Raw genomic sequence first — 24,706 nt, forward strand, 5'->3', positions numbered from 1 at the left:
GCAACCCTTTAACCATGAGCCCATGACTTTACCAGTGAAGTCGCTACACATGCAATCCCAGTTTTATACTGGGTTTTTTGTTTTTGCTGGGATTCGAACCGAGGTTCTCAGCAATGCTGGCTTGAACCTCCCCCTCTTAAGCCGCTCGTCTCACGTGTCACTCATGCCCACGGATTGTTTGTTTTATCATTTAATTTATTTTTAAATGACATCACCGGGCGAACGTGGCGGCTTGTCCTCGGGGACCGTGGCGGACACCTGCACCTTTTTAATACCTTTGACCTGTGTTAAAGTTTATGGCCGTAAACGCCCTGGTTTAGGAAAATATAAAAAATACATCTCGCTGTTGTAGAAACAGGCAGAGTGCCCAGTGTTTGCTCTGGAATGCCTGGCACAGGAGAGATTTTAAATAGCCCAGCGGGACACGGTGCTGTGATGTCACGCACCGAGCAGACATCCGGATGTGATGGGAGATGATCGGGAAGCTCTTTTTTTGCACTTCTAAATTAGAACCGTAACCAAAATATCAGCAAAGCCACTTTCCGGTCCATTTCTCCACTGAGGCCGCTAAGCACTCTGGGGAGGGGGGGGGGTCAGAGGCCTTTGTGTTTTCAATGCCGTGGTTTCAAATGTGCTAGCAACCTAAATGTAAATATAGTTTCTACATCACAGATGTCACCCCTTCCTCATACACTCTTGAAATAACTCAAAAGGGTATTATTCAAATTAAATAGTAATTTGATAATAACAGAGGCCTGGACAAATTAGGACAATATAAAATCTCCATCCCCTCTCATCGATCTCTATCTCAAGGTCTCCCCCCCCCCCCCCCCACCATACCTCTCCACCCTTCTCACTCCGCCGACCACAGCAAACCGCCACGTTCTACAGAGCACGTCCAATAATCTGCTCATCGTACCCAGAGCCAGGACTATGTTGGCTGCGCGGCAATTTTTATGTAGCTGCACGAGCAACCGTCCGGAACTTTTCCCCACTGCAGATACGTAGCATCCAAGCACCAGCCACCTTAAAGCAGCAGCTCTTAAGGCTCTCACCTGTCCAGGTTGTCACCTGTCCAGGCTCCTACCTTGTTCAGGCTTTCATCTGGTTTAGGCTCTCATCTGGTTCAGGCTCTCACTCGTTTAGGCTCTTACCTGTGCAGGTTCTCACCTGGTTGAGGCTTTCACCTGTCCAAGCGCTCACCTACCCAGGCTCCCACCTGGGTAGGTGAACGCACCTTCGAGTTCTCGATCGAACATTGCGAAATGTGCGCGCGTTACTAGTCGTGTTTATTATTCAACCTACTCCTCCATTACAAGCTCCCCTCTCTCTTTCTCTGCCCACGCTCACCACCAGGTACAAGTCCAACGAGGAGTACGTGTACGTGCGGGGCCGTGGGCGGGGCAAGTACGTGTGCGAGGAGTGCGGCATCCGCTGCCGGAAGCCCAGCATGCTGCGCAAGCACATCCGCTCGCACTCCGACTTGCGGCCCTACCGCTGCAACGTCTGTCGCTTCTCCTTCAAAACCAAAGGTGAGCTCGGGGACCCGGAGGGAGCGAGAGAGCACGAGCGAGAGAGACGTCTCCGTGCGAGAGAGGCCCTTGAGACTGCGCAAGCCTGTTTCTCAAGGGGGAGCCGAGTTGCACGTGCGAACAGACTCAAAACAGGGTACGGATGTCTGCTCCCAAACACGCTGCACCGCGTGCCCTGCACGCCTTATCAGCGCTGGACTGTACAGCCCTGCACTTCCACCCTGCACCACAGCTTGGCAGCATGAACGCGCCGTAGGGACAGCACTTTTATGAGAGCCCTGACCTACATTCGCACCACCCCTTCGTGGAGCGTTCCAGCCGTGATGGGTTGCTTGCAAAGCAGCAGCACCTGCTCCAAAATCCTGTGCAGGGTGCAAGGGGGAATGGGATGCCGATCCCCTCCCGAGATGGGGGGGGGGTGGTGATAGCGGCGGGGTGAAATGGTGGTGCAATGAAAAGTGCTAATTATGCTGTGGCCCGAGGTCAGTATTCTGCTATGAAAATAACCTGTACAGGGTCTCCCACGTGTACCTTGCCTTAAATGAGTGCCAAGTGCAGTGTGAGACAAAGGTGGCTGGGTGTGCGGCGCTGACCATTCCGCCATATTCTGTGTGCAATGCCAGTCTTAATAGGTGCTCGCTAACAGTGGCTTAACCCCGACAGTCTGTCATGGCTATACATGGGATCTTTGTATTTTGTCTGTATGATTCCATGTGTGCGTGCGCGCGCATGTGTTATCTAGAAAGTGTGTGTGTGTGCATGTTTGAGGATGGTGTAGCGGCTTGGCGCGCTGTGCTATGAACCCGACGACTCGAGTTTGATTCCCGCTCATGGCCAACACCAGTGACGGTTATCTCTACAAGTTCTACGTCGACTCGGCCTCAAATGAGTACCTTGCGCGGTGTGTAACAGCATTGGCACTAGGGAGGCAAAAGTGTTCAGGCGTGGTGCTGGCCACCTCACAACCCCCTCTTGTGCCGTGCCGACCTTCTTAGGTGCTCACTAACATCACTTGCCCCAAGAGTCTGTTAAGTCCATCTCTGTCTTTGTTGCGTTACGTAGATAGTGTGTGTGTGTGTGCGCGTGTTTAAGGGTGTCGTGTGGCTAATTCACCACTCCTTTTCTGTGTCAGGGAATCTCACCAAACACGTGAAGTCCAAGACTCACAGCAAAAAGTGCGTGGACACAGGAGTGACACCATGCACCTCCCTGGACGAGGCGGACGATGACTGTGACGCCAGTAAGTGCTGTCTGTTTGTGGGACGGAATTGCTTGACGAAAATCCGCGTGAAATTTATTTGAGTGACAAAAGATAATTTACAATCTCTTATCTCTCTCCCAAGTCTCAAACATATCAGGAAATAACTGCTGGGGCTTTTGTGGCCAATTTGTCTTTGAATATTTACAGTTTCTTGACCTTTTACATTTTAGAAGGATGATCTTTTTTTATGGAAACTTGAACCCTATGAATGGGCCCTCAACTATCCTACACTCGAGATGTGGAATAATACGCAAAAATATATCTGAAAATCCGGGACCTTGATACGAAATTTGATATGATCCCATAAATAAATATAGGATTTGTCCAAAAATGTGACGTTGCACGAAGTGACGTCACAATGATGGTATCAGTCAGAATTCCATAAAAAGTTACGGTTTTTCGAGCTATAGTAAAAAACAATCTGAACAAATGAAAAACTCATCCCAACTTACTGTGCACTGTTCCAGTGGTCGGGTCTGGAAGACTGTCCTGGCATAATGTATATTTACTTACAGATGATCAATTATTGCTGATCCCTTTTGTGTAATAAAATGTTAAATGTTCACTATAAGGTCATGCAACAAAAAGAGCTTGTAAGTAAACCAATGGACGTCATGCCTGGTTGTGTACATCAATTGAATGTATATTCTTGGGTCTTTCGGTGAAGTCACGTGGATATGTTAAAAGAAAATAACAAAAAAAAACCACGACGTTTTGATTGCAACACGAAACATCGTAGTTTTTTTATTTTTTTTGTTATTTTGTTTGAACCTATCTTCGTGACTTTACCGAAAGACCCAAGAATATGAATTCTTGCAGTCACGAAAGCTTTAGTAATTGAATGTCACTATTTTTGTCACTATTTCGGTGCAGTACTGCCCCCCCTTGGACTAATGTTGTTATTGCAGATGCAAAAGCAGTGCCCTGCTCGGAACACTTTTTCAGCAAATGGCCACGGAGTGAATATTTCAACTTTTGCTGGAAACAAAAAACACACACAATTTAGCGCAGTCTAGTGGATGCGTTACACGCAGATCTTTGCACCACAGTAGCGAGATGTTATATTCGTGGGTTTGCAAGCACTGGCGGAGCCAGTGGGGGGGGGGTGGGGTGGCACGTGCCCCCCCCCCCCAATGATCCGATCGAAATCCCTCATTTCGATCGGATCACTGGGGTTTATTAGTAATAAATCGGCATTTTGCGACCCCCACTGGTACTGTGTCGCATATTATTACGTGCCAGGGACTCGATGAGATGATAGTCCATAATTGGCAATAAGTAACGGCAAAGCAGTTATAAGTGAAACTAGATTAAAAGCTTTCGTGACTGCAGGAATTACTCTTTGGTTCTTTCGGTGAAGTCACGTAGAAAATAAAATCAAATAATAATAGAATACGAAGTTTCGGTTACAACGCAAGCAGCCATCATCAGGTAAGAATGACTGATAAAACACAGACACGGGAACAGCATCGGCAGACACACATGCAGAGAGAGACACACACAAAGACACACAGAGCGTGTGTGTCTCGCTACCGAGACGTCGTATTCTATTATTATTTTATGTTCTACGTGACTTTACCGAAAGAACCAAAGAGTAGTTATAAGTGACTCACAGAATTGTGCGTAGTTGCATATACAGTTTGCTACTTCCCTGAAGGCATACACCTTCAGCGAGCGCGATGCCGATCACACACGGTTCGAATTCAACCCTCGATCGACGGCAGCGCCATCGCCGCACACGCGTCGCGTAAAAAGCAAAGGACAAGGCCTTACTTATATTCTTAGCTCTTTCGGTAAAGTCACGTTGAAGGGAAACAATAAAATAATAAAATATATATAAAACAATAAAAATTCTCACGACGTTTCGACCATAACACAAACGGTCGTCATCAGGTGTGTCGGTTTGCATTAATTTATTTATTTCCAGAACGGTGTATTTATTTATTTTAAAAAACCGTCAGCACCACGCGCAGCGATTTGGCAGTTTATTTAGAAGGACTAGTCCATCTATGTTCTGAAAGAGGAGGGGGGAGACGAAAAATTAATGTATGCTGCCTGAAAGCCACTGTAAGCGTGAACAATCAATTAAGACCTGAAATGGTTAATCAAATCTTTCCAATGATTGCTAAGCCAGAATCTATCTTCTCGGTTGAAATTGTCTCTGTGCTTGTATATGTGGATAGCCTCATGAACGAATCTCTCATGGTAGCCAGATGGCTTGCAAAGAACCTCTGTCTTGGAAAAGTCAATGTCATGTGAGCCTACTGAATTATAACAATGATCTGCCACGGCCGAGGTGTTGGTCCTACCGTGTTTAAGGTCTGCTTTGTGTTCACGAATGCGGTCCAAGACATGGCGTTTGGTTTCTCCAATGTAACTACTACCACAGAGGCAACTTAGTTTGTAGACACCAGGGTACTGTATGTCCGGAATCACATCTTTTACAGATGGAACCAGATCACGGATTTTATGTAATGTGTTGAAACGGACCTGGATCTTGTGTTTATTCAAGATTTTGGAGATCTTTTTTGTGATCCCCTCAATGTAGGGTAAAGTGATGGTTTTGAAAGGCTCCTCAGGAGGGTTCTTCTTCATGGTTTGAGTGATAGCTTTGCGGATTGTATAGTCGGAGTAACCATTAGCCTTAAGAGCTTGGTGTACGTGCTTGAGTTCACGGTAGGACCAACACCTCGGCCGTGGCAGATTATTGTTATAATTCAGTAGGCTCACATGACATTGACTTTTCCAAGACAGAGGTTCCTTGTAAGCCATCTGGCTACGATGAGAGATTCGTTCATGAGGCTATCCACATATACAAGCACAGAGACAATTTCAACCGAGAAGATGGATTCTGGCTTAGCAATCATTGGAAAGATTTGATTAACCATTTCAGGTCTTAATGGATTGTTCATGCTTACAGTGGCATTCAGACAGCACACATTAATTTTTCGTTTCCCCCCTCCTCTTTTCAGAATATAGATGGACTAGTCCTGCTAAACAAACTGCCAAATCGCTGCGCGTGGCGCTGACGTTTTTTTAAAATAAATGAATACACCGTTAAAAAATAAATTAATTAATGCAAACCGACACACCTGATGACGACCGTTTGTGTTATGGTCGAAACGTCGTGAGAATTTTTATTGTTTTATATATTTTATTATTTTATTGTTTCCCTTCAACGTGATTTTACCGAAAGAGCTAAGAATATGAATTACTGCAGTCACGAAAGCTTTAAATTAAAATTTAAGGTCTTACTTACTAACAACTCCTATCATTTTTCATTGCTGGAGGGGTTGCCCCCCCCCCCCTTCCTGAAAATTCTGGATCTGCCATTGCTTGCAAGTTCTGTTTGTGGTGGTTGCATGGTTTTTCCCCTCCACATTTAGAAACTCATTATTTGGCTGCTACTTTCCAGAGGCAACCTGTGGCCAAGTTGCCTCTGGAAAAGAGCGAACAGCGCAGTGGGTTGTTCATGATCTTTTCCAGTTGAAGGCAAGAGTTAACACGTAAGAGATCATCTCACAATGTGGTTTTAGGCCCAGCTGCCTTGAGGAGCTAAAAATGGGGAGAAAAAAAATCGGCTTTTTTTGTTTGCCTTAAAAGCAGTTACACTTGCGCGATGCATTCGCGTGAACAATGAAAACAAGCGCAAATGTGTGTCCTTGTCTTTGCTGCCCTCGAACTTCGAGAGAGCTGCTCACTCCTCCCAATCAACAGGCTATGTTGTCATTGCAGGCGGGTACGCCGAGGGAGAGAAAGGCGGCGACGATTCTGAGGATGACAACGATAGTGACGATGAAGACGAGGAGGAGGAGGGCAGCATCGACTCGACCGAGATCCTTCCGGTAGCGTCCGCGTCCCAGGGCTCGGCAGCTGAGCGGCACCCGTCCGACAAGCCACCACGCTCGACAGGCTCCAGGTCCCCCAGTGAGTGCCCCGCGGCCAAGAGCCCGAACGGGACCGAAGACGCGCACCGCGAACGTGGCGCAGGAAGACCCGAAGCCATGGCCACCGCCAGCTCCCCTCGCTCCCCAAGCCTCTTCAGTCACCTCCCCCTGCACTCGCAGCTTCAGGCAGAGAGGACCTTGCTGCCCATGCTGCAGGTGGGCAGCGGCGGTGCCGGTTGCGGCGGAGGAAGCTTGCAGCTGCTCGCGCCGACCAGTGCCGCCCTGCTTCCCACTGTCCCAGAATGCACCTTGGCCGGCGGAGGAGGTTTCGTCGGCTTCGTGAGTAGCAGTGGCATCACGTCCCTGCGCTGCTTGCCTGTCATGTCCCTCCCGCTCGCTACCAAGATTTCCACGGTGAAGGCCCTGCCCCTAATTCCTGGACAAATCCCAGACCTGCTCGTGCCAGCAGAGGCCAGCGGTGCAAGCGGCCGTGCCGCGGTGGACAGCCAGGGGCAGGACGCGGCGCGGGAGTGCCGGATCTCGCACAACGGACATGGTGTGGCTGTCACTCTGACCAGAGCTAATGAGCCCACGGGTGTTTAGGTCATCGGGGTGAAGATGAGAAATCTATTCGGTTCTCTGGCACCACTGAATTAAGTTAATTGCATTTTTTTTTTTTTGGCGTGTGTACATACTTTGTTTTTCCCTTGTTTTTTGGTATTGCCCCCTTTAATGCTTTTTTTTTATCTCCTTTTCAGCACCTTGTTTTTAAATGCGATTTTTTTACTGAAAAGTTATATGTACATATGACTTGTATGGGTGTTTTTTTTTTTCTCCAGAATGTTATTTACTGTTAAATTATACAGATTGCTATACCCAGTATGACAATTGCGGCGAGGGTCGTTTTAATTTTGGTTTGGCAGTTACCCAACATCTCATAAAGTTATCACGTTTTACGAGTTAAAAATAATAGTTCTGGCCCCAGGCACAATGGATGCACAAAAAAACATCAGGAATTTACGTTTAATTGAACGAGTGTCAAAGTTGAAAATATACCATGTGTTTTCTTTGGCAACCTGTCTTTTAACACGACATGTGATTGTGTTGAGAGGGGCTCTATCCTGGAGACACCAATTTGGAGTAAATCTACTATTTGATTATTTATGGGTTTATTCCCCAGCATCCCAGCATGAGGCTTTGCTGCCCGCTGGCTTTTCAAATTAGGCAATTTTCGTAAACCTCACTCCTCACCTGAAATTGCGCAAATACGACGTTAATTGGTGGTACAACAATTTCTTCAATGCGCATCCTCAAAATGTGATTGCGAGAAAAAAACACATTAAGTGCCTTAGATCCGAATAATATTTCTTTGTGGTCCCCTAGGTGAACTTGAGGGAACAAACCTCACACGTTCAGGGAAACAATCAGCAATATTAACTTAAGTACTGTTTGCAACCATTGTCGTGATTACTGCTCTTAAAACAGCTCGATCAAATGTTTTATAATCAAATACATGACAACCTGTTTAATATTTACTACAAATGTAACATTAAACATTGTACATTTTGTTGCTCTTGTTTATATTCACAATTTTAATGTGACATTTGACCTTCGGTTGTTATTACGGTTATTGTTTTGTGTACGAGGATACATTTTCGTCTAAATGCAATTACTTCATGTTAATTTTTACGAGAAAAGTGTCCGAGAATTATTTTCACGCGAGTGGAAGAGAGCTGCAACAAATGAAGCCAAATATTCACTTTCATTATCCAGCGTTGAGCAAAGAGATGTACGTCAACACATTTTCGCCTTCAAAAGCGTAGCTTTGCTAAAACCCAGACCAATTTTCACTCTGTCTCACTGGCGTTACTTCAACTTAAACAATTTACATCAATTTAAAAGCAATAATCCATGTTATTACCTTTATCTCTCTCTCTCTACTTTGATACTGTCCTTAATTGACACCCAACCAAACAGTGATGCACTTACACACTTGGGTTGCCGCGATATAATGTTTCATGATATGATATTAAATTTCACGATGTGAAAATTATCACGGTGTCAGTTGCCCCCCCTTCACTTTGTAATTGTGATTCACGTTATTTTTCATCACGATGTTGTGCGTCGATGTACATAAAATATGATTTGTAGATTGCTTAAAAATTATTCGGCCACAGTTGAGAATGAGACTTCCAGAAGTCTTTCTAAACTTTACATCTTTACACCTTATCATGCTTATATTGCACATGCTGTTATATATCCACTGCTGTCAATTTATCCAGAAAACATTTTGCAAAGCGCAAATTAAATGGGCAACAGCTATTTATTTTAGATATTTTGTTAGCAATTGTGAACTTTAATTATTGTTATTTTATAAACATTTTGTTGGGGACAAAATAAGTTTGTTAACATACTAGCAGGCCACATCTGACCATCCGTCCCTATTTCCAGCCAGCCAGCCAGAAAAAAAAAAACTTTTCTATCTAATATTGTGTGATAGCATATCCTGTGCATTTGCGTGGGATACACGGCCGTGTGAGGGGGAGACATTCAAGAACCTGGTTCAACTTCGTGGGATGCAGCTGATGACATCACGACACCACGCAGATGAGCGCAGTGACGTCACCCACCTCGCACACACGCTTCCCCGCGCCAGCCAGCCAGCCAGCAAAACTTTATTTCAAACATAGTATGAAAGTGAGCAAAGCACAATATGAGGCTATTGTGCGAAACGAACAATTTCGATTATCGGGCATCTTTCAATATGTCGTAATATTACAATATCGTGGCAACCTTACTAAACAAACGGCATGCTGAGGCTGCGTGACCAGTATTTGGCTTATGTGTAGAGGTTGTGGAAAGAACTGGAATGGCCATGACGAGAGGCTGCTGTGTTTTCCCTTTGTTTGCCGTCGCAACAACTTTAACAGACATTGTGTTGTCTCGTTCCACGTCTTACTCTATGGTAAATTGTCAGTGTTTTCTACGGTTTTTTTGTTTTGCTGTTCTCCGTTTAGTACCAACAAAGAGCACTTAAATATTAAGCATCCGAACACAAGCGTGCAAACGTTCTGCATAGGATGTGGCCAGCTTGTTTTCCTGATGCGCAGCAGAGGAAGCATGTCCAGCGCACTGCAGAAGCCCCGTTTATGCGGCAGACTAAACACGATGCTGGCACACCGATTGCATTATCACTGGTCAAAACTGTTGCCTAATGTGAAAAGCCGTGCCCTCGGCTGCTCTGGAGACCACAAGCTTCCAAAAAAATGCACGGTGTCCATTCAGGTGTCATCCATGAATGAATAATAACATTTATTAGCATTGGCTAGCTCAATAAATGTATACACAAGCGCACGCTTGGCAGCACGATGTGTTTCTTACATGTATACGGAGCCTGGGCTGTGCGTGTAGCTGCTCTGCGTTGACATGGGTGCGGGTAAGGACCCATATCCAGCTTGTTTAAGTCCCAAAGGTACCTTCGATTTTGCCTGAAACGGCACGTTGGAATTGGGATGGACACGAGTCGGTCACATGCTACTCGACATGGGCAATGCAATTCAGTGGCAGATTTGACCAGCTGAAATTGGCCAGATTTTCCATTCTGACCGGCTGGGGATCGGCGATGCTTGAGTTCATCATGACTCCGGCTTAACTAAGATCCATGGTAGAATCGCAACAAAATCCCAATCTCCTGTTGTGCTGCCCGTTTTCTGCCCTCTTAAACTGCCGCATGTCCCGCCATAGCATTGGCGGCGCTGTGTGATTAGATTTTGAGGGAGACCCAGATGTTGTCCAACATCTTGGGTGTAGTTGTTGTGGTTTAACCACGTAGGGTTTCGCGACCAATATTCATAATGAAGGTTTTTTTTGGGATTAGATCGCGTAAGTTTAAATGTGCCGTTAACCCACCGGAAACGGAAAGATCTTTTCACAATTCTGGAAAATCGCCCGATGAAGCTGGATGTAATCACCAGCTAAACGTCGCCGTACTCAAATTCTAAATGTTGTGGGTTTACTCTCCAATACGCCGGTGTGCTGAAGTAGCAACTAATTGGCACGTTTTGTTTACGTTGTAAACCTTACTTATTGTCCGTGCCCCGGGTGGTGGCGGGTTTAACGACGAATTTATATTTACGCGACCTAACCCAAGTAACCTTTATTATGAGTAGTTTTTTTTTCAACGATTCTGTTACGTGCTGTTCAAAATTTGCTTAAGAAGACAATGTGAATATTTCAACCACATCAGTTCAAACTTTTTGTCTAATTGTGTGGTTTTTTTTTACATAATGGATGATACCATTGTATACGCAGTGTACGTCCTGTTGGGAACAAACACAAGATGGAACAACAACGAAACTGGCTTTTTGAGACAAAAAGTGGACGGTTTTCATTGAGGAGTTCCAAAGCACTCGTGGGAGTTTTAACAGCAATAATGGGGTACTGTGATTTACAGCATCCACCAGTAAGAATGTAACAGCAGCAGTAATAAATAAAAATAATAATTGATGTTAAAGTAAACAAAATAAAAAATGTGCCCTTGATTGTTCTTTTAATGAGGAAAAATGTAGCCACTTATTTTTTTTTAACAAATAACCGATAGCCATGCTTGAGGCAACAAGTCCACAGCAACCATCCACACGGTGGCAGTATAGTGCTCAATACTTTTGTAAAATAAAACAATTTAATCGCAACAGCATGCAACAGACGTAACAATATCGGTCTCTGATTTAGATGAGTAATTTTGCATTAAAAGTTGAACCGAAACATTGGGACTCTTTGAGTATATTCGCGATTGCCATTTTTTTGGGCAAATACAATTATTTATAGTCATTGACAGCCACCCGAGTTCCATTGCTTGTCATTCCCTACGTCCTTGGTGAGTGATATCTGAAACAATAATGAGCTCCCCTTCACCAACCCATGCTGACCAGCTTGGTGAAGTATGGATGCATAACCCAAACGACTAACAAGGCATGGGGGAGGGGGGGGGGCCTTCGCCCACTTGATTGAGGAAGAGCTTGTTTATTATGTATATGCTGATAAATTTATACGTTCCTAAATAGCACCAAATCGGTAAGGAGCTGTGGAGGCAGATTTACCGGAACTCTAAAATAAGCGCCTCGATGAGACTGTAGAATCGATCTGCTACTGACATCCGAACAAGTTGAATGGACCGAATGGGTTCTGTCCCGTTTGTAACCTTTCTATTGTTCATGCTAGAGGTGTTTTTTTAATTAGATCGCGTAAATATAAATGTGTCGTTAAGCCCGACACAGCCAATTACTTGCTATCGTTCGTGTACAACTCCAATGAGTATTTATCACCGCAGATAATGCTATTCATGTCTCGTACTGAATAATTATTCGGACGAATTTAACATAAAACCCATATTGAGTTTTCTTTCCTGCTGATGACTGGAGGGTCAGTGTGTGTTTGCAGAGTACAAGAATGGTATTTTGCAGTGCGGCCCACTTAAATTGTAAGGGTGTCACGATCTATTAAATACATTCTTGCGATTCAGGGCCGTTGATTAGATTCAACAATAGATTTGTTTTGCATTGTGATAACTTGTAGAGACCTCTGGTGGCTTAAAAGGTCACGTGAATGCATTACACACTTTTACAAAGAATTAAACGCATTCTTACGCACAAGATCCGATGCACGTTTCCTGAGCTATAAGAATTCACAATAATTGATGAATCGCTGCATTGTTACACCAATAGCATTGACCTTCAGCTGTCCTCAAATCAATGCCACTACTGCTGTTTTATTGAGGAATCTCATTCTCGAACCGGACATTTTCACACCTTGCATGCCAGCGTGAAATTAGCATCTGTAAAAAAAAACACCGTGACGCACAGCTAATAATTGTCATGACTTTTGTACCTCACGGTCGATACTGTGGGTGAGCCACTGCAGTGTGAATATTGGTTTCTGAAGATTGAGTTGTTATGGGACTTTGGTGAGCCCTCTCAAATTCTCGTGCCATTTGGGCAACCATCGAATGTCGGGCACGAAGTGTGAGGACAGTCGCGGTTGTGTGAAAGCTCGCTTCTAAACCCTGCTGTCGAATTTACATATTTTGGCTTCCTAATGATACACTTTTAGTCACGACCCCCCCCCCCCCCCCAGCTTCCAACCACATTGCACTGCAGATATTGTGTTTTCCGATTTTGTCAAATTTAGGTTAGTTGCTAAATATTTCAATCTGATAGCGAGTGAAAATGTCTCATTTTGATCTGCAATTATGGCCTCTGCTCAATTGTTCATAGTCTTTAAACGAAGCCAGGTCACAAGGCATGTGAATCCTGATAGGAACGTGGCCTCACTCTACCAGGGCCTGAATCTTGAGTAATGGAGCCAGCGTCTCTCACCAAGCTTCAGCCCCACGCACAGACTCGGTGAGTAGAGGATAGCAGTGCAGTTACTTTTAGACAATGTAGCAACTCATGGATTCTTCCATTACAAATGTAATCGTATTCTCACAATACTTGCGTTGAATGGAGCGTCCGAGAAACAGTTATCTTTATATATATTTAGACAAATTAGATGTTGAACTTCTTTCGCACCGTACGTAGCCAACCGTGCTCATCAGAGGTCATGTAAATTACGTGCCCGTGTACCTTCACGGTGAAAGGAACGTGCCAGACAGACAGACAGCACAAACGAGTACAGCACAAAGGTTTTTCGACAACAATTAAGGGGGGAATCCTTGAATTGAATCGTGACCGCGCCGCGGCAGATGGACCCCTGGCATGCCCAGTTCGCGTGGAGCCCCGGGTAACGAGTCATCTTTACTCTTTGGGTTCTAACGAGTCATCTTTACTCTTTGGTTCTAACGAGTCATCTTCCCCGGCGGGTGGGCACGCTGGAGGCTTTCACGACCACGCCCGCAGGGCATCGGCTCCGGGTTTCCACGTTGATTAACGCCCAATGCCGGAACGATGGTATTTAATGTTAGCCATGTGCACCTGGGGTCTTGCTTCATATCCCTGGTGTGGATTGGAAGTGTGGTTCTGTGTTTGTTTTTGCGGGTCAGGCCAGGTGTTGGATTGTGGTTTTAACATCGAAGCCGTCGGGTTCAGCAGGCAAGCAGGGCGTGCATCCCAGTAAAAAGTAATATTTAAAAAAAATACTTTTTTAAAAACACGCGTTAATTAAATGTACCGTGCGAGTAATGGCAGAACTCCACGGCTCCAGGAAGTGGCCCCGAAGCTTGGCCACAACGTAAGGGGTACCCGTGGTGATTTAAAGCCAACGTCAAGTTGAGCGTGGACAATTAAACCCAAGCCGAAACATAACATATAAAAAAGAATACCTACAAATATATTTTTTATGATAGAATATAGTGTTGTCATCAGTTTGACATTAGTATACCAAGTTTGCAGTCGATACAACATTGGGAAGTGGGTTAAAATTGAGTTACAAGATTTGAGGATACAACAACAGACAGTGAGTTAAATAAAAGCGTGTAAAAGGCACGCTTGTGCTGTTGGAGCTGCGGTTAATGTGATGTTGCCAGTGTTGATTCTTCTTCAACAAAATGTGTTTTATTTTCTTTTTTATCAATGATGACTCTGAGTGGACACGTCATCAAGCGCGACGATGACTACAACGACCCTCCAAAGATCAAATAATTACTGACTGACACGTAATTAACCGGTCTGAATGAAGACACAGACCAAATTGATTTCGTAACGTCATCAGAAACAGCAATGAGTGTACTAAGGAAGACAAAAAGTGGTCATTGGCTATTTCTGTATATCAAGAGATTTACTGAGTTCACGGGTTATCTGATTGCACTAACACTTAACCCATTTACAGTCAAAGCCCACTCGCCATTCAGGAATGGTTTGGCCAAACTGGTGCACAGGGCAGGTAGCATGTGTGAAAGGGGAGCTAAATATATGGCAATTATTCTTGATACAATTCGTCATAAGTTGCACCAATATGGTATCCAGAAATTAGCATTTATATTTGGAAGTACAATTTGTTTTTGTTTGCTAAGCAACATTATTTAAAAATGGATGACTTTCAAATCAGTATTGTTTGCAATAACCAATGTTAAATAGCATTCATCCCTTGACATTTCTGCATTGCTGCATTACGCAAATGAAAAAGGTTGGTTATCATCTTAAAATTAAAATGCAAAACAGTGACTTTATAGACTGGTAGCTTATTGCCGTACACCTTTCTAGCAAAAAAACATGCTGTAGTGCATCGCTTTATCAGTTACGCTATATTATTACACTCACTATACATGCTTAAAATCGGGTGCGATAATCGACAATTTCCACGATTTGTAAATGTTATGTTTGTCTTTTAATAGATGGAACACTGTACCCAATGAAACAGAAAAAAACAATACAGTACAAACGAAATGCAAGAAGTGAGACACTATTGATTGATTCTTAAATTTAATCGCGATCCTGTAAAATAGCAATATTATTGAATCACTGAGTGGGATTCGTGTTATGTAAGTATTTGGTGATGTAGAAAATGTTTGCGGCCTTCGTTACGTTTATTAACTTATTTATTTCGAGGCGGACAACACCCAGCGCTTTACAAATTTTTAAAAATTCTTCATAAAACCAATCCATGCAAAATACAATGATGCTACTCTAAATTGGTATCGTGTGGGCATTCGAGCTTTTTTGGGTGAGCACTTTTGATGAAATTCATTATCGTGAATCTGTGTAACGAGCACACTTTCCAGTTGTGTTGTTGGCATGTAAATGTTTGATTCCTTCTCCCCATCAGTGTACTTGTTGCACAGGGACCCCTCGACTTACGAACATTCGACTTACGAGCTTTCAGAGATGCAAACCTGTTCGTTGTCCAGTTGCCTGCTCGGACCGAGTTTTTCAAGAGAGTTGAGAGGAAACACGAACACCAAAAGGAATTAGCATCTCCATCTGCGAAACATAAAAAAACCGAGTGGCATCTACAGCAGATTATACAACTTTTAAATCCATTCCCCGTGTTTTGTGTACATGCCGTACAACATCTTTGGAATCGACAGGAGTAAAGTTGGACAAACAAATCGACTTACGAACAGACCTCTGGAACCTAATTCGTTCGTAAGTAGAGGAGTCCATGTTTCCATGCACAAGGTGTATGAATGTAGAATCCTGTGGTGTCGTTTGATTGGAAAGCATTGGTGGCGCGGTGGTAATAGACGTGCCTCACAACAAGAAGCCGCCTGGGTTCGATTCCTGATTGAGGCACCCCTTGTGCGTGTATGTATGTATGTTCTCCACTCCCTGTTCTGCACGCGTTTCCTGCGGATTCTCTGGTTTGCTCCCATAGATTATAAGATAGACAGTGTCTAATATTCTTGGTTCTTTCCAAGAATATGAGACACTGTATACAATTTATTTTATATAAAACATAACATAAAATATGTTTTATATATTTTATTATTTTATTGTTTCCCTTCAACGTGACTTTACCGAAAGAACCAAGAATATGAATCACTGCAGTCACGAAAGCTTTAAATCAAGATATAGACAGAGTCGTTGGTGTTGGCCAAATACAGCAAACACAGGACCCTCCTGAGAAAGTCGTCAGAATTGTTGTGGCTTTTCTGCTTAAATAAGTAACTATTACTGTACAGAGATGTTGTTGGGTCACGTTCCTAGCTCTTATTGCTCAGGGTACGTGTATAATGTGCCTGATTGAAGTGTAAGATTGAGGAATTAATGCCACTCATGGCGTTATTATTGTGCCTGTAGAGTTGGCGTCCCGTTTGCAAACCGTGTATCGTACTTTGTTTCCTCTCCCCTACAACACAATGTTGCACTTAGCCATATTTTGTATGGATTTAATAAAATGTGTTTTCCAACAAGAAAAAGCTCCTTATAAGTTTATTTTTGAAGTCGCTTCAAGTTATACGTTTTGTTTTGCGCTTGTTTAACCTGATGAGAACCTATTAATATTTTGACTTAAAACGTTTGTGACTGCAGAAATTCGCATTCTTTGGTTATTTCGGTAAAGTCACGTAGATAGAAAAAAAGAATACAAGTAAATAAATTACAAATGATAATGAAAACATTTATTTTATTTACTTTTATTATTATTTTTTCTATCTACGTGACTTTACCGCAATAACCAAAGAATATGAAACTATTAATAGTTATTTTATTTAAAAAGAAACACATTTGTGAATTGTGAAAATTCAAAAAAATAATCATCTTATTTATCCATTAGAGCTTCAAGATTTGTTTCAAGGGATCCTGTATTGGAATGTTTGACCAATTACATTAACTTTCGATTTAAAGCTTTCGTGATTGCAAGGATTCATCTTCTTTGGTTCTTTCGGTAAAGTCATTATAAAATAAAATATTTTATTCTCATTCTACGTGACTTTACCGAAAGAACCAAAGAAGACAATTACATTAACGTTTGCCATGTCAGAGGAAGCCAGAGAACCTGGAGAAAGCGCATGCATACTCAGGGGTGACATTCAGCACTACCTTTTCTTGGCCACCTTACAGCCCCCCAAGCCTCTGGAAAGCCATGTGATCTTCCAAACACTAACCGAGCTCCACCCTTCTTCGTTTTCACAACACGATTTGTATCGGACACGTTTGGGATGATTCGGCAGTGGTAATGAAAGAGACAAACAGTAGACTCTCGATTATCCACGCTCATGACGGGCAGGACGGCTGCGGATAATTCAAAATTGTGGATCATCAAAAAATATCCGTTTTCTGCGGAACACGAACGATCAACCCGATCGATGATGCGCGTGCTCAGTGATAACACTTTCCTGCTCCCACGCAGACGACTGCCGCCTTCGAAGTAGATCGCAGAGCCACGCCATTCACGTGGATTTCGGATTAACGGGAACACTTATTTGCTCGGTTTTAAGCAGGTGCCTTGTCGCAAATATTTCCAAGAATAACAACGAATTAATGTTTTAGATTATTATTATTAATTTGGGCTCAAGGGCAAATCCATGAGTTATTATTCTGTTGTCCAAAATCTCAGGTGCGCATTGTTAATCCGCAATTTAGATAAACCGCACGTGGATAATCGAGAGTCTAACGTAATTGTATATTTCAGTTGTGGCAATTCTTTTTGAACGTTTGGGATTGTGACATTTATTCAGGCATACAATGCTGTTATTGTAAATTACATCACAGAATCGTACACGAGAATGCACACTTATACAAGCAATCTAAACAGAACCCTAACCGTGGGCAGGAACAGTAATCAAACTGTTGACTACACAGACGAGTTTAGTGGCCACTGTGCTGATCATTTAGCTATGTATTCATGTTCTCTGATAGCATATTGATAAACAATGCGTAAAATGCCGACAGTGTATGGTAATTTCCTTGGAAGTAAAGGCTCGGCGTATGTGCGATTCTCGTACAAATGAGAACATATCCACACTTTGTGGCCTATTTTAAGGTTTCCACACAAATTGTTCAATGATTTTTCCAAAACGAAAAGTTTCAGGCAATAACTTGTTTTCTTCTTCACTGCATCCTATATTGTTAAATCATTAATGTACAACGATTACCGTTATTGATTTGGCTCATCCTCAACTTTGAGGGTTTGTGATCCGCAGTCTTTCTCTGTTGCAATAGTAATTATAGTGTACAATGATTTATCTACAAAATAAAGCTTTTCAGCTTCAATTTCAAGACTCGCTGTTTGGGAAATTGGTTTTGCAGGTTTGTGTGTGTCAGTTTAACACGTAGGCTTTCGCGACCAATTGTGTGTGTGTCAGTTTAACACGTAGGCTTTCTCGACCAATTGTGTGTTAGTTTAACACGTAGGCTTTCGCGACAAATTGTTTGTGTGTCAGTTTAACACGTAGGCTTTCGCGACAAATTGCGTGCCAGTTTAACACGCAGGATTTCGCGACCAATTGTGTGTGTGTCAGTTTAACACGTAGGCTTTCCCAACCAATTGCGTGCCAGTTAAACACGTAGGCTTTCGCGACCAATTGTGTGTGTGTCAGTTTAACACGTAGGCTTTCGCGACCAATTGTGTGTGTGTCAGTTTAACACGTAGGCTTTCGCGACCAATTGTGTGTGTCAGTTTAACACGTAGGCTTTCGCGACCAATTGTGTGTGTGCCAGTTTAACACGTAGGCTTTCGCGACCAATTGTGTGTGTGTCAGTTTAACACGTAGGCTTTCGCGACCAATTGTGTGTGTGTCAGTTTAACACGTAGGCTTTCGCGACCAATTGTGTGTGTGTCAGTTTAAAACGTAGGCTTTCGCGACCAATTGTGTGTGTGTCAGTTTAACACGTAGGCTTTCGCGACCAATTGTGTGTGTGTCAGTTTAACACGTAGGCTTTCGCGACCAATTGTGTGTGTGTCAGTTTAACACGTAGGATTTCGCGACCAATTGTGTGTGTGGGGAATGAAACTGGAGTTCCTGGAGGAACCCCACTAAGGTGAGGAGTACGTTCCAGTTTTCATTTACAGTTCTTTCCTGTCTCCAGGACTTTGCCATACTAATTGACGTTATCCCTTATAAGGACCCCGTGGGGGGGAATAAAACTCCGTGCCATAATTTGTCAATGTTACAGCACACATTTGAAGAGTACTCGCAAGTGTAAAACAAAAAATTGATCACAGTAAAGAATTGACAACTGAGCATATCTCATATGCAACTCTCTCCCACTGCACATGTACAGGATCCAAGCATCATTCGCCTTCAAGAAGTAGCTGAAGGTTCTCACTTGTTCAGGTTGACATACTAGGAGCCGAGCTCTGACTCCGCGTCCGATTAACGAAATATGTGCCCGTTATAAATCGTCTTTATTATTATTGTGTTGCTGCATTGTCAGTTGTTGGTTGTGGTGACTTTTTTTCAATTAACTCGCATTGATTTAATCAACAAAATAAAGGGCAATTTCAATTATGGTGTTGTATTCAATCGGCCACAAAAGAAATAATTAAATATATTGAGACGCAACGGATCTCAACAAAGGATGTACAATTTAACGCGTCTAAATCTAAATTTGAAATGTAACCAGTGGCGGCGGCTCGTGACATTGCCACGAGGTGTGGTTGTTGTGAGTGACCTCTGAAAAGATGGTGTTCTAATTAATAAAAAACCTCATATTCTTAGCTATTTCGGTAAAGTCACGTTGAAGGGAAACAATAAAATAATACAATATATATAAAACAATAACAATTCTCACCTGATGATGATGACCGTTTGTGTTATGGTCGAAACGTCGTGAGAATTTGTATTGTTTTATATATATTTAATTATTTTATTGCTTCCCTTCATAGTGACTTATCCGAAAGAGCTAAGAATATGAATTACTGCAGTCACGAAAGCTTTAAATAAAAAAATAAAAAGCTCGTCATGTTATTGGCCTTCCCGTGAAAGTGATATAACTCTCTTATCTACCAACGGTAGGCATTTATAAACAATACGAAACTAAACAGCAATGCGCTGAAATGCTGTCCCCATGACCCTCAAGGCCACACAACACAACCCCTTTAACACTGCCAAAAGCCGCGCGTGAGCTGCTAGAGTCGCACGGTGCGACCTCGCGTTGTGACGTCGTCTCTCGTCACAGCCACGGGCGCCTTGTTCACCACCCTGCGTGGGTCTCAAACGGCGTGGCTACAGCGCTAGAAGCTGATCGCAATGAACGAAGGGGAAATCTCTCACTCGGACGCCTTCTCAGCGGCCCCGAGATCTCCCCGAGGCACACGTCAGACTGTGGCGTTGCAGCGGTTTCTAATACGAACAACTTAAAATGTTACCTTCATCAGGCAATTCACGTTGAAATAATAATTTCATTAAAAAAGTAAACAACAGAACAATTTATAGAAAATGATGTTTATTAGAAACATCATTCGTCATCTCCAGCTGCTTGGTGGTGCGGCACCCCATGCCCTGAATGTAACTAAACTTGGAATAAAATATTGAAGAAAATATTCGAAAGCGTTGCTCTAGTCACATGTAACTGATTTGTGACGTGAATGTTCAGGACATTATGGAAAAAAAATGAAAATATGTTTGTAACATCAGGATGTCTCAATCAGTACGGTTACATAAGTAATAGTCTAGACACCAGTTGTGAGCATCAACATGACAGACTTTCTCCAGTCACTTCTAATGGGTACCTGTATTAAAGCAGACTGGTTCCAGGGGCCCACCAATATCCTATGCCAGCCATACTGAAGTCTTGTTGTTCATTCTGAAGCCACTACCACCTTCACATGGTAATCACTGTCAAGCCAGCTTCTGTGTTTAGCTGCCAAAGGTTTTAAGAGATAGAGCCCAAAGGGACTAGGTCTGGACTATGTGCCGAATGTACCAGAACATTCCAGTCTTCCATCCAAACGTTCCCATAATTGAACATGCATGCTGTGGGCCTACATTATAGTGATGAAACACCACTATTTCTCAACAGCATCTCTAAGAAATTCCAGCCTCACAGTTTGTTCTCCAGCAAGTAAAACAAAAATCACTCGTGACAATGTCATGATTGACATTATGTTCCTGGCAGAATATGTCCATTCATTGCTTTTGGCACTCACTGTCCGGCTCATAAGAATGGATCCCAGTGTCATAGGCAGTGAAGATGTGAGACAAGGATGCATTCTCTTATGTAGGAATCTAGCCAGTAACGTTCGACAAAGGTGCACCCTGCCTGATGCGTGGTCTTACGTTCACATGTCTTAAACCTAAAGGGCACACTTTGAAAATTCAACTTGTCATAAGTTATTGAAGGAACTTTTCCCACACATTCCCTTGACCGCTGTTCATGAGGTTTAACTCCTACCTACTGGTCACCCAAATTAAAACCTCTCAACACGAATGGCATTGGCTTGAGTTGAATAACTGGCCTACCACTCACGTAATCATTGCAATACAGTATGCAAATTGACTAATTGCACATGTTCTACTCACAAGCGTCAGCATTATTTATGCAGTTGCCAAACACTCTGCAGCATTATTCTTCATACATTTAACTTGTCCTCGCACTGTAAGAGCACAACAACAACATCAAGTAACTCTCTGTCCTTCGAATGTGTAACTCTCTGTCCTTCGAATGTGCAGTTTTGCAAGAGTTTCCATATGTTTGCCATCTGTGATAAAAAAAATATCAACACAATATTGCATTCCAATAACAGGTTCATGCCCCATTAAATAGCACAATCTTTTTTACAAAATCACACTGACATAGGTCTCATTAGACATGTTTATTTTTTGAAACACCCACCTATTTTTTTACAATTGAGCTGCCTGGTTACTTTAAAACAAACCATCGTACAGTAAATCAAAACACTATTAAGTGTTCTTTGAGATTTAAAAAAGGCAATACAGTCGCTGCTGCTGTTGATAAAGATTGGTCCCATCTGCTGTAGACAATGTGAAAGGGCCCGAGTTTCAACTTCTGTTTCCAGATTATGGATTTGAGCAGAGACCCTAACCACAGTTATTCATCTTCAGGAGGTATAAAATCGGGCAACGCTTCCATTCTGTGCTCACGCCCAGTAACCACAGTGCTTTACTGTGGCAGTGCCTTGAAGTCATCTCAAAGGGGTTTTTTTTGTCGTGCTTGGTATCACCGTGGCCCGGGTCGCTGGTTTTGTCTGAACAGGGCTGTGGGTGATGTTTTTGGCTTGGGTGTAGGGCGGGGGGGGGAGAGAATAAGCGGCCGACACCAACATTCCAGTCCAACGATCAAGTGTGATTCGCCCGCAAAGCAGGGCAGCAGTGATGTGCACGTGCTACCAACACTGCCGGTTCCCGCTGTTACCCAGGAATATCGGAGGGAACGGCAAGCCACCTGCCATGACGTCATTCGCAAGAGTGTGCTCAGACCGTGCCAAGGGCCTTGGTTGAAATTCTGCGTTTGCAATTGAGCGACGTGGAAATGACGAATTTTCCAATGGCAAAATAATTCAACATTGACTGCACTTGTGTAATCGCCACTGCAGTGGTGACTCAGTCACCATGGTGAGTTAGTGCTCTCTCACCCGGACAAGTAACGGGCAAGAAGCTACATGTCTTGAAAGTATGAAAATGTTAAATCTGTTTCAAAGAGGGGTGTGAGAAACTACCCATACCTCCAAGCAAACATAGATCTGTAATTAAACACGATTTGTCTTTCAATGCACAGTATTTGCAGGTCCTTTGCTTCTAAGACTCGTTGAAGTTTAAGCGTTTCCCACTATATAACGTACCGGTTTACACTGACATTGCTGGTGAACATTATCTCATGAAATCATAGGGCTTCTGCACAACCTAACAATGAGATGCGCTGCGGTACCACAATGCACTCCTCACGATTTGGCAATACCAACACCTGAAGCGGTGGCATGTGCAGAATATTGGGAAAAGACCATATAGGTTGGACAGGAGACACGATGGAGAACATTCTATCATCTACCAGGGCATATCAAATAGCCTTATTAGACTTATAGTGGACATACAGTATATACCTCTTTTCCAACGACATATCCAAACTGTGTCAGCATGGGGCCCCCACAGTATGGGTCGTTTGTCTCTTTGCCATGCCAAGCAAGAAAGCCAACTATTGTGGTAAAGTGACCTGTATGTATGTTGAACTTCTTTTGTACTGTACATAGCCAATCGCCGCGCTAATCGGTGGTGGGGCCTATCCGGATATCTGAATTTGCCTTTGGGCCAAGCAGGGCCAGGAGCGGGGGGCTAATGCCCCATCCATTGCGTGTGATGTCAGTGAATAGACTGTAAGGGCACGGCGTCACCGAGTCGTCTACATTGTACGTGATGTCAACGGCACGGTTCGGCCTCTGCAGTGAAAAAAACACAACATGGTGCATCCTGACCCGTGTTGGGCTGGCTTGCCGTGGCACCAGTGTGGCTCGGTTGTACAGCGGAAACAGATTGTACGAGAGAATAATAAGGGATGATAAGGTGGGGGATTTTCTTCTGTCATTATTTATTTTTTTAAATACCACATATGAATCTTCAGGTACAGGAAGCCCGAGTGGTTGTGCAGACCAGGGAATGGATTTGCATGAATAATCCGTTTCCTCGGTGCAAGCGTGCGCTTATCGTGACCACGTGCTTGTCTGTACATGCGTTACTTTCTCTCACGGGCACACGGCACAGGCAAGTAGCCTACACCGCACTGCCATTCCACTTGTTGCACGCACTGATGCCCTAGAGGGGCTCGATTCTTTTTTTATGTCAAGCCTCTTTCTCGGCATTCAAGAGCTACAGTGAAGAGGGGTGGGTCGAGGGCATAACGCCTGTGTTGGAGTAATGAGCCGGAGATGTTGAGGACCTGGGTTAAAATCCTGGCTGGACATCAAAACTAGCTTCTCAGAGTGAATATATTTTCATGTTACGACGCTGCTTAGTTGTGCAAGTGAAGCGCAGCTCTCCTTATTACGTGCTTAAAACAGGTCCCTGCAGGGTGGGCTGGTAGGAACATTGGAATTTTGCGCAATTTTACGACATTGTTACGTAAAATTGTGCAAATTGAGAGCGTCTTCCCACCTTTTTGCCCTCAAAATCGTTGAGGGTTCTTCGGACAATTAACCTCTAACACCCAACAGCACGAGATGTCACTTCGTTAAAGTATTGAAAGGGGACGGACAGACACATTAATCTATTGCAGGCTGGTACACTCAGTTTACAACTTCGTTCCTACCAGTATAACATTTTATTAAATATATCCCATTGCCATGCTAATTCTTCTAACCCCCCTCTCTCTCTCTGTACCCCCTCTCTAGCTATTCAAGGCCTCGACACAGAGACGTTGTTTCTCTGTGTGCCCATGCGTGTCTCTCTCTCTCTCTGTGTCTCTGTGTTAACTCTTTCCGCTTGTGTGTCTGTGTATGTGTCTCCGGTTCTGTGTCTCTTGGACGTAATCAACCAGGCTGGGTGTTGACTGTTGTGTCAGCCGACTTTCTGCGCCGTGTTGCATTACATTTCTAAGTTCACTAGGTTTGTTTCTCTTTCACTTGTACCTGATGATGATTGCTTGCTTTGCAATCGAAACGTCGTATGATATTATGTAATTTATCATTTTCTATTTCTA

The 24,706-nt window shown here is 43.4% G+C and overlaps 1 protein-coding gene across 3 annotated transcripts in view; it reads left to right on the forward strand.

Annotated features, from left to right (window-relative positions):
* LOC116942666 (zinc finger protein 40) overlaps positions 1–18,334 on the forward strand; it is a 107,679-nt gene extending 89,345 nt beyond the window's left edge. For 2 of the 3 annotated variants that reach the window (XM_032954855.2, XM_032954856.2), the window contains exons 5-7: positions 1,357–1,532; positions 2,665–2,772; positions 6,529–18,334. In XM_032954855.2, coding sequence (XP_032810746.2) covers positions 1,357–1,532; positions 2,665–2,772; positions 6,529–7,283 — 1,039 coding nt within the window. In that variant the 3' untranslated portion in view covers positions 7,284–18,334. The remainder of the gene's footprint in view (positions 1–1,356; positions 1,533–2,664; positions 2,773–6,528) is intronic. The other variant, XM_032954859.2, reaches the window with a different exon arrangement.
* The last annotated feature ends 6,372 nt before the right edge of the window (positions 18,335–24,706 follow it).

This window comes from Petromyzon marinus, chromosome 15 (genome assembly GCF_048934315.1).
Source record: "Petromyzon marinus isolate PM22_M1 ecotype Great Lakes invasive population chromosome 15, UKy_Petmar_22M1.pri1.0, whole genome shotgun sequence".
Classification (NCBI taxonomy): domain Eukaryota; kingdom Metazoa; phylum Chordata; class Hyperoartia; order Petromyzontiformes; family Petromyzontidae; genus Petromyzon; species Petromyzon marinus.